Source organism: Bidens hawaiensis, unplaced genomic scaffold (assembly GCF_021521415.1).
Source record: "Bidens hawaiensis isolate Kalapana, Puna unplaced genomic scaffold, B.hawaiensis_p1.1 tig00029749_1, whole genome shotgun sequence".
Taxonomy (NCBI): Eukaryota; Viridiplantae; Streptophyta; class Magnoliopsida; order Asterales; family Asteraceae; genus Bidens; species Bidens hawaiensis.
In genome coordinates, this window is record NW_027494942.1 from 194,953 (window position 1) to 206,502 (window position 11,550).

General features: G+C 34.1%; 1 protein-coding gene across 1 annotated transcript; it reads left to right on the forward strand.

Annotated features, from left to right (window-relative positions):
- The first annotated feature begins 351 nt into the window (after positions 1-351).
- On the forward strand, positions 352-723 carry LOC143579428 (ethylene-responsive transcription factor ERF122-like). Its single transcript, XM_077062738.1, has one exon. The coding sequence runs from the start codon at positions 352-354 to the stop codon at positions 721-723; it is 372 nt and encodes a 123-aa protein (XP_076918853.1).
- The last annotated feature ends 10,827 nt before the right edge of the window (positions 724-11,550 follow it).

The following is an 11,550-nucleotide window of genomic DNA, read 5'->3' on the forward strand; positions in this document are numbered from 1 at the left end:
TCTCCACCTATTGCTTTCAAAATATATCCATGCAACTACTGACTTTCTTTTTTTTTAAATATGAATTGAACCTTAAGTATTCTAGTACAAAACATTAATAAACGCGGCGACATTTTGTAAAATAGCTGGCCACACATGCATTATTATCATGCTCTTGTGAATTGTTACTCGTGACTAAAATCGAACCCACATGTGACAAACAAAACTATATAAGCTCTTTAGAAACTCATTCTCACAGTTTTGACTTTTGAGCTATATATCTCTCTCCAAAGAAAAAAAAATGAACAACATCAACAATAATAATGACGATGATGATGATGTAATAATAATAATAACTTCGAGCATTTAGCGATGGTTTCGGCACTCAGCCATGTCATACGAGGAGGTAATGACCCTAGTGGTGTAGTTGTGTTCGTAGCGAGTCTGCAAGAACAAGAAACATGTGACGTTTGTGGACTGACGGTCCCAGACGAGTGTTTGGGGTGTGAACTATTCGATACCCGACAGGAGACAAGGATGAAAAAATATAGAGGGGTAAGTTTAAAGGCGTCGGGGAATTGGGGTGCGGAGATTATGATTCCAGGGAAAGTGAGGAAGTGGCTGGGGACGTTCAAGACCGCGGAGGAGGCGGCTAGAGCTTATGATAGGGCTAACATTTACTATAGAGGAAAGAACAAGAACGCTAAGACGAATTTTCCAGTGGAGGACTATCCGGATATCTGACCAGAAGATCCGCTATAGGAGGCATGTGCATGTACCAAGTAGGCATGCATTGCTCGTAGTGTAAATTAACTCTTCAAGAATATTAATTGGTATATATATAATTTATGTACCAATGGTAAATTGTGTTAATTACAACATGAAGATGTGATTTTATCTTATTTGCGTGAATGCATGCAAGTGTATGATGTTTTTTAAATGAGAAATGACCATTTAAAAGATTAAGTAAAAAATTTAAAAGATGTACAAAAGCTACATGATAAAATCTTCGGTTTTATATTGGGGGGCTTTAAATATACCAAAAGTTTTTATTTGGTATACCAAGTCAACCCTATTAATCAACTACTAATCATTCAATCAACTACTAATCATATCAATCATCATTTTTATTCTATTTTATTTAAATATAACTACTAATCATTACATAATAATTATTTAAACTACTAATATCTATTTTTTAATTAGGTTTTTTAAAGACTATTGTAATTAGTTTTTTGCAATACTAGTATTAATAATAGTATATTAAATATTTTATTATACAATTATGAATTATTACTAGTCTTCTATTGAATATTTCCCTTCTAATTCGAATGGGCAGTCAGTTTTTTTTTGTGCCAGAAACTTTACTTGAATCCTTAAATTTATATTTTCCGCCACGATCACACATGATTACAACTTTATACACGAACCCATTAGGATATTTGTTCGATCTTTTAGTGACGACGACAACACCAAGAGAGCGTGCCAAGTTTTGTACCCAATTCATCAATTCTTCATGGGACCCGAACACCTAAAAATTAATAAAAAGTTAATAAAAAGAATAGATAATACACTTAATAATAAAAAGTTAATAAAAAATGTGTATATATAAGTTAATAAAAAAGAATAAATGATACACCTAATAATAAAAAAGTTAATAAAAACATGTATATATAAGTTAATAATAAAAAGTTAATAAAAACATGTGTACATAAGTTAATAATAATAAGAATAAATTATGCACCTAATAATAAAAAGTTAATAAAAAACTTAATAATAAAAAGTTAATAATATATTAGTTAATAAAAAAATAAATAATACACTTAATAATTAAAAGTTGAATTTTTGGGAGATGTGTTCATGATTGGTTCACCAAAGTTATGTCATTGAATTTTGTGAAATTTGGAAATTGAGCAAAAAAGCTTCTTGGAATCAAACATCATTAATGACTTTGGTATACTTTTGGTATATTTAACAGAACCCTTTATATTTTATATTGTCACTGCAAGAAAAGTCAAAATGGATTATTAAGTAGTCAACAAAAGTCATAATCAAATGACGTAACTGAAACCTATAAAGCTACAGCTATAGATGTTCCTCTTGGTAGCCCAATATGGCCCAATGGTAGTTATACTAGTATACTGCTAATCCAATCTTTGCTTCATTATTTGGGCCTGACATTATTTAACCAATTAACCAACAAATAAATTGTTAATATATATTTGGATGAATAAGTACATCACATGGAACTAAAAAATACATATAATTTATAATGTTAAAAGCATTACGTATATTCAATTTGGTTTCGGCGGGCATAGGAACTTTGTTAACCTTAACCGATTTACTATTGCCAGTTTTCAGAAAATTAATAAATTGACCAATTGGTTTTTGGTATGATTCGATTATATTGATCTGGTTCCATCGGCTAATTTGGTTACGGGTTGATATACGGTAAATTCGATTTTCTACCACCCCTATTTATAATAATAAAATCCAGTTCAACACATAACACATGATCAAAATGGGTCCTACACCACATGCAAATTCATAACTAAATTCATATGCAACTTGTATATTTATATAAGTTATTGTGTAATTAAAGTCGTTGTTGCATCTAGCCCGTCCTCTAGGCACCATTGCACATTTTTTTTGTTTGATCGGCTTATCTTCCTCCTTGTTCAACTAGCGATTCCCAAGAACCTGAAATTATTTTCAAACTTGTCACTAACTCGAGCCGGTAGTCATCTTGTTACACCACGAGTGATCTCATTTTTTCCTTTTGATTTTGATCATTTTATAAGTGTTTTAAAGTCATTAATTAAGCAGTTAAAAATCTCAAAATATACAAGTTTAAAATAACATATTACTTGAGCCGTTGAGCCAAATCAGCTCAAGTTTTATACAAGCGAGCTATCTTACACTGAAAAAACGACCCTTAACAGTTAAAGAAGTCTGCAAACTCTAGCTAAATTATTTTAAATTTTTAAGATACTACTTGAAATGAGCCAACAAGAGAGTCGCATAGATTAATTTAAAAAAACTCTATATGTAATGAGTTTAGGAGAGGGAGGTGGAAACTAGGAATATAATGTTTAGGGAGTGATTAGTAATATGCTTGGAAGATTAGGGGTTAGTAAAAAACTTGTTGAACATCTTTTCCTTTTACTTAAGTGATGACCGATGAAGGAAAGAACACAATAGAGGCAAACGATTGATTTCTTTTGTAAAATTCTACGTTATTGTATACTAGGTTTTGACTTTATCCCCCGATTACGGATTGTTTTCATTTTTCTTTTCTAATATTTACATATTTTTTGGATTTTAATTTTATTTATAATAAGAAAATTAATAATATACTTAAGTTTGATGATAAAAGTGTTTCATAAATAAATGAGATGCTATAACCAATTTAAAAGTTATCTGGGTTTGATGAGACCCATGACCCTTTTATTTCTTTTACTATAAAATTGTCTCTTAATTATAAATAACTAGCTTTTGAACCCGTGTATTACACGGGTTTTGTCAAATGATAAATATAAATAAGGTCTGTTATTTCAGTTGTGATTCTCAAAATACTTGTGAATTAATTTAATGCAGACTTAATAAAAAAAACAAACATGCTTAACAAAAAGTACTAAAATAACATGATTTTGGAAACACCAGGTGTTGATTTGCAAGAAATTTAAAAAAAGTGACTAAAGTTGTTTAGTTGGTCAAACCTTAAGTATGAAAATGACACTTGATTCAATAATGAATATAATCCACACTATGTTATAACCCAATTGACAAAATAGTTTTAACCCATGACCCATGAATAGCTAGAATGAATGAGATGAGAGATAAGGAATTAGGTGAAATGTGAACTTGACACCTAATCTTCAACATTTTCTTTTATTAGTATTGTAAGATATCTGTTTTTTATAAATCTGATATTAATTTTTAGTATATCCATATTTTATAGGATTCTCATATCAAATATTTGGTGAGATTAAATTTTAATTTAATGAGATGTTGTAACCCGTTTAAGGGCTATCTGGGTTTGGTGAGACCCATACCATGAATTCGGGTCAAATGCATGAGAAGACTTTATTTACAAATAAAACAATCTGATGACTTAACAAAATGTAGGAATCAGCCAGAAAGATTTTAAAGGTTTCGTTTATATATATCTATTTAAGATTAAGATGTACAAATTATATTTATCATTCACATATATAAAAGATTAAGATTTTTTTTGTCATATTCAATGTACAACTATTTCAAAAGCTTAGCACAACTGCCTTATGCTAAAAAGTAAAAACAATAAGTTTAGCATAAGTAAAAACAATAAGTTGTTAATGTGGGTGATAATAGTTGTCTATTTAGTGGTTTGCATCCGGAAACTTCTCTTCATAGGCTTTGGTGGATAATACATGATTTGGTTAAATTACTATGAACAAACTTCTAGTGGCATAAAAAAAATGTTATATTTCTATTATTGGTAGGGATGTTCTTCGGGTTGGTTTTTCGGGTTTCGGGTTTTTTGGGTCAGGTTCTTCGGGTTTCAACATTTTAAATCTTAACACAAAACCCAACCCAAATCTCCCACGTGTTTTTCGGGTTCGGGTTTTTTTGGATTCGGTTAATCGGGTTTCGAGTATCCTAGAAAATGAAACTAAAAACAAAAAAATTTTAAAAACTTCAATGCTAAAATTAAAACAATACATTCTTCTTTGCTCGTAACGCAAATAATCAAATAATAAACTAACATAACTTGATAAAGTCATAAAACAATTCAAAAGAAGAGTAAAACTAAGTGACTAACTCAAACCATAATCGTCTTCGATCAGACATGATTTGGTTGCTCGATTACGATTGCTATTAGTAATAAACATAAAATATAAATTAACAATAAACAATTGATCCATAATAGTTGGAATGACAGCAGTCGATTAGGCTCAAATTCTGATAACTTTAGTGACTAAGACTAAGTATATTATACCTAAAAATATTTTTAATTTCGAAACTTTTAGTCCTGGCCCGAATATAAAATCGTAGGCCCAAACAAATTTAAACAAATAAGGGTTTACGACATTGAATGAGCATATATCAACATTTTTTAGGGGGTGTTTGGGATTCCTTATTTTACATTTTTACCTCCTTATAACTTTTCATTAAGTTAATAAGTTACAAAAGTATAACTTATGGAGCTTTTCCTCTCACAATATAAGCAATCTCAAACACTTTATTACTTTTCAAAAAGTTAATAAGTTATAAGTTGATGATAATAAGCAATCCCAAACACCCCTAAAGCCACAATCTATTATATGTATAAAAAATAGTTTGAAAAGAATCTTGGTAAAAGTATGGATTTAATATTGATTTGTTACAAAAAAGGGAGACATGGTCATATGAAAAGGTGATGTGAAGTTTGCTTTTAAAAAAGGTGAAGTTACCATACATGTCCACATGCACCCTTCTTTAAAAAAAAGGAAAAAAAAGTGATGTGACCATACATGCATGTGTTATGCATTATTAAATGATGTTTTTGTACTATATGTTATAAAGAAAGTCTTTAAGGTGACACATCTCTCAATGAGTCCTTTCGGGTCAAGTCAACAACAAGTCCTTTATTAACAAATCCTTGGATAGTGAAGTCCCTTACTAAATAATCACTTCAAAATGAAGCCCCATACTTAACAATTCCTTCAGAATGAAGCCCCATACTTAACAATTCATTCAGAATGAAATTCCCTACTTAACAATTCCTTCAGAATGAAGCTTCATACTTAACAATTCCTTCAGAATGAAGCTCCATACTTAACAATTCCTTCAGATTGAAGCCCCCTACTAAACAATCCCTTCAGCATGAAGCCCCCTACTAAGCTTTTTGCATTACTAAACAATCTCTCCTCAATGCCCCCTCCCCCGCCTGCTAAACCATCTCTTTGGAGCAAACCCCCTTAAAAAATAATTCATTTAAAATGAGGTCGTTCACTAAAAAATCTCCCTAGAACGAAACCCCTTACTGAAAAATACCTTTGGAACAAAGCCTCTTACAAAATAATATCTTCAAAACAAGGTCCCTTACTAAACATTCCCCTAGATAATCCGTACTGAAGCCCCTTTCGTATTAAAGCCCCTTTCCATATTACGAGAATCTTTTCCAACGAAGGAGATTCCCTTTCCGAGGGATGAGGTGTTTAAAACCTCCTTCCACAAATATATATATATATACCATTGGGGCAAGAGTTACCTGCAAAGGAAGACAACCTCTTCCTGATTTTCTTTTTCAAGAAGAATAATCCCTTTACAATGAAGGAAGTATTTAAAAAGTTCCTTCCGTGAGGAAGGAGAGACTTCTATAACAACTTTTTGCATTACAAGAATTTTATCTGAAGGAGAAGAATCCCCCTCCCGGGGATAGAATGTTCAAAGGTCCTTCTTTTTGTCAAATATACTTCCTACATCACAACATCCCATGCTACAAGAGTTTTCTAGAAAGAAGAGAAATCCCCATCTAGGGGATAACACACGTGAAAGGTCAATCCCACTCAAAAGACACCCCCTCCCTACACCAACCTGGAGCTGGGGGACTAATTGGACATTGCAATATTGTGTCGTGGGTTTTGGTTATTAAAGTCTTTTTACTAAGGTAAGGGGGGACCCCATTCATCATCTTTTATGCATGAAGACGTATCTCATAAAGAAATCACCATCTTAAAGAGACTTCCAAGAAAAATAGTCCCTTTCCAATAAAGGAGGTATTGGAAGGTCCATTCCAAGAAGAATGAAAGTCTTCTACAGCAACACCTCATGTTTCAAGAGTTGTCCTTTTAAAGAAGAAGAGTCTCATTCTAAAGAGTGACAAAGTCTCTATGGAAGGGAAAAAGCCTCCTGTAACAACACTTAACATCCCAAGAATTTTTTAAGAGGAAGAAACCTCCATATACATGTTAACTTTTATCAGAAGGGAATGGGCCCCTCTCATTAGTTCCCTCCATTAGCCCCTTTCATCATCCTTCATGTGTTAGACTTCTAACACGTATTAAAAATATGCTTTTATATTTATGACTAACAAATATAATTGGTCGATCATTGCTTATAATTCCCCTATGTGAGATAAAGCCCTCTTTAAGAGGCACAATACTTATATTTTCCCAAAAATGGGATAAAGCCCTCTTTAAGAGGCATAATACATATAATCCTCTCTAATGGGAAAATGACATAAATTTTCCTTCACGAGTGTGAAAGGAAGGCCTGGCTGAGGGGCTTGGATCCATATACAAAAATAACCCCATCTATGAGGCTCAATACTTGTAATTTCCCCCTTGGAAAATAGCCCTATGCACAAGGCTCGGTATTTATAAATTCCCCAGAGGAAAATAGCCCTATGCAATGGTTTGATACATTTTCATCATCACATTGGAAATTGTCTACGCTTTAGTTTCTATGTCCAATACTAGTAAAGCAAGAATAGCATGATCATTATTAGAGTCTGTTAATCGATTACTAACAACTTTGGCAGGGTTATTCAACAAGAAGAAAGAAATACGTAGAAAAAAAGCTTAACATTGTCTTGGTTATAGCAAAGAAACTTGGGCTTAAAATTCCCTTATCCCAATCATAAATAATTAGCATATGAAACTGGGGGACTTTAAAGGGTAGTTCCTGGATTGGGCCCATGGTATGGGATGAGTTTAGAGATGCGTAATCTTTGTCTCGTCCATGACTTTCCCATCTTGACTATACTGGGTCCAAATTTGATAAGTCAAAATAGAAGAAGGACCGCGTGTTTATATCAAGGTATATTTAAATTATCAAGAGAATTGGATCAGATCATGTGAACTAAGTATCATCTACCTCAACCAAAATATCAAAAGAGAATCTCGTCCAAAACTGGTCCAATAAGTGGGTTTAAAAGGGATGAACCTATCCCGTATGTGATAGATGAGCTAAGACTACATTAGTCTTTTGTCCACATCAAAATAAGGACTAGGGGGACTTGCAAAGCCTGCTGTGAAAATAGGTCTCTGTCCCATGATGAAGTCCAAGCCAGGAAAGCCTAGAAGAAACCAAAATACTTGGGGAGTTCTAGTTACTCTAACCAAACATCCTACCAATCAGATAAGAAGGAGATAGGAAATTCAACTTTGAAAGTAAGAAAAGGGGGAACAAGCAGTTATGAGAAAGGCTGGCGATTTGAAAGGTGTCATCGCATCTTTAGGGGAGCGTGAGAAGCTATTTTAGAACTGTTGCCAGTTTAGGTATGGGCCTGACGATGGGCTGAAAAGATAAAAGGGGGATCGGATAATTTAAGTCAATGAAAAGTCCGAGTTGGTTCATTATCCTTACCACAGACGGGGGGAGACCTGATGAAGTTACCCTAGAAAGGAACCCAACAATAGCATTCCCACTTTAATAACCGTTAAAGTAAGGGTGATGTCGATAGAGGGTGCCGACGCTAACCTTATGAAGAAAGTGCGGAGATGAGCAAATGTCTTTAGGAAATATATAGAGAAATGTTGAGTCGTTTAAGATAACACGAAAACCGGGTCGATAGAGGAAACAACATAAGCAGACACTTCGGGAGGATAAAGAAAGCGTCGGGATAAAGAACTGATATAAGTCCATTACACTCGTCATAAATAACGAGCACAATGGACTGGGGAGACCTGAAGAGAGTACCCTTGAAACGGGTCCTTCAAGCGATAAGAGAAATTGGCCTAACACATGCTCAAAGTAAGGGTGGCTAAAGAAAGGAAACCCAAAAGAGAGTAACCAAAAGACCTCCCAAAATAACTAAATGAAATCAAAGGTTCCAGAAGGTTTAAAGGCCTGTCCAATCAATCTAAACAAGTGGTGATATCAACCCAAAAGAAAGGATTAGAATAACACATGTTGCTAGAATGGATAGGACCTAAGTCAAAGAGAACAATGGCCAACGGGAAAACTTGTAGGTCAAGAACCAGCATATAATAGTTCTATGGATATTATTTTTGTATCAAGATACCTCCTGACCATATGAAGGTCAATCGGAGAATAAGGAGGATAACACAAGAGGGCACGACGGAGGAAGAATAGAGACTTGTTGTAAGTCCATTGTACTCGTCATGAATAACGAGCACCATGGACTGGGGGACTTGAAGTCTACGTTGGGATTGGGCTCCGGAGGTAGGCTAAAATCTATTAATCAAGAAAGAAGGCCCAAGGCCGAAGGGAGAAAAGGAATACACAACAGGCCAGGTACCAAAAGCTCAAAAAGAAGAAAGTGAAGAAAGACACGAGCGACAATAGTCATTGAGTCTATTACCTTTATCATAAATAACAAGGGCAATAGACTTGGGGACTTGAAGAGCCTACCCATGAGGCGAGCCTCATAAGTAGGCTCTGACTCAACAAGACAATAAGAGTCCAATACTTAAGGCCCGACAAGGTGGATATTCTAGAAATGTATTTGGAGGGAAATCCTCTTGTAATCTTGGAGGGAAAGCCTCATGTAATTTTGGAGGGAAATCCATTTGTAATACCTCCCCTCTATATAGGAGGAGGAAGGAACCTTGTAAACACATTACACATCCACTAATACTTACAAATATAACATTTGATCATTATTCTCTCTATCTTGTTAGAAACTTTACCCCTCGTGGGAATATGTTTCAACAGTTAGTAAGTGTAATATATGCTATATTTAGTAACATGACATTAACTTTTACTTTTTTAAAAAGAAATACCAGTCGGGTTTCAAGTTTAAGTTCATACCTTTGAATCCTCAAACGGGTTGGAGGAGTCACAATTAGACGGATATGTGCTAGAGCCCATGGATACTAAAATCTTTGGCTGCCTTTCTAGTTTTTGGGTAGCAACAACTCCAGGGCCGTCCCTGAGAATACATGTTATAGGCCTTGTGCGAGAGAAAAAAATGGCCCCTAATATAAACTCACACACGCGTGTGCACACACACAAACACTTATATAATCAATAATAGAACATACAAAATTGTTAAGCTAAAATCTTAAATAATTAAATATATTTTATAAAGGATAAACCTAATCAAATAATTTTAAAGTTCAAGACATAATTCATAACAATACCTCGTAATCAAAATTTGTTTCAATTTCAAATGGTCATAACTCAGTATGAGAAAAAGTCTTAGTTTTAATATCAAATAATAAACATGTTTACTTTAAACTAAACATGTTTTTTTTGCAACTGAATACAAACAATTACAAATTAAATATCTAAACAAAGATGATATATATAAATGCATAAAGCATAAACATGCAAAAGTGATATTTAGAAAAACCTTCTCCTTAGGTGCTGTTTGTTTTTCCTTAAAAGCACTTCTCCACCTCTTTTGTCTGCACTGAGAAGAGGGCGCGCAGACGTTGGGCTCTGCAGTGTGTTTGTTTTCCCGAAGACGTTTCATTAAAAAACGTCTGCGCGCCCTCTTCTCTTAGAAGTGTTGGTATTGTTGCTTCTCACCTCTTCTATCCCATTTTACTCCATAGTTTTTCTTCTTCATTCATCAGAGACTCCCAAATAACTTCTCCTCCTCCACTCATCCTCCACCACTTCACCGCTACCGTATCCACTCTTCCACCGCCGCCTCCACTCCTCCACCGCGCCGCCTCCACTCCTCCACAGTCGCCGCTGCACACCACGTCGCCATCCATCAACCCTGCTGCACACCACCCTGTCACCGACCACCAACCTCGCTGCACACCATCCCGTCACCGACCACCCTGTCACCATCCAGCCTGCTCCGACGCCTTCTCCAGGTTTAGTAACTGTTAATTAGATATGTTAATTGATTAGTTTTTTTTAGGTTTTTGTTAATTGATTTGTTCAATTAAGGTATTGGGTTTTTGTTAATTTAATTCTTGTTAATTGATTGTTAATTCTTAATTGAGTTGTTAATTGATTGTTCTATGTCTTTAGATACATTATATGTTTGAACTATCAAGTTGGGTTTGTTGTTCGGGCTTGGGTTTGAATATATGGTTTTCGGGTTTAGTTATAATGGAAAAAAAAAGTGTTCAAGTAGTTCGGTTCTTGCGTTCATATATAATAATTAAAAAACGTGTTCGGGTTATACGGTTTCGGGCTTACATGAATTAATTAAAAAAATGTTTGGTTTATTCTTATTATCGGGTTTGGGATAGTTTGAGTCGTGATTGGGTTAGTTTGCGTCATGTTGTTTGGTTTTTGTTTGTGTTAGTACGTGCTATTTTAGGTTGTTCGGGTTATTATAACATGTATTTATTTGTTTATTTATATAGATTTGACAAGACTCGACAACGGCTACACTTATGGGACTTGACAGTTTGATTACGAGATTAATGTCGAAACTTTTTTTATAGATTGTTTGTAAGAGCCTAACGATTCTCATACATGTTAAACTTGGATGATGTATTTTGATGTTATTATTTTTAATTATGTACAATTTGTATTATTTTGTATAAATATTAGATTTATGTATTTTTAATTGTTGTTGGATAATTTTAGCAGTTTGCAGACGTTAAAAAACAAACAGTCTTCTTCTTGCAGACTGCAGAGATTTAGTCCACCTCTTCTGCTACAGATGTCTGC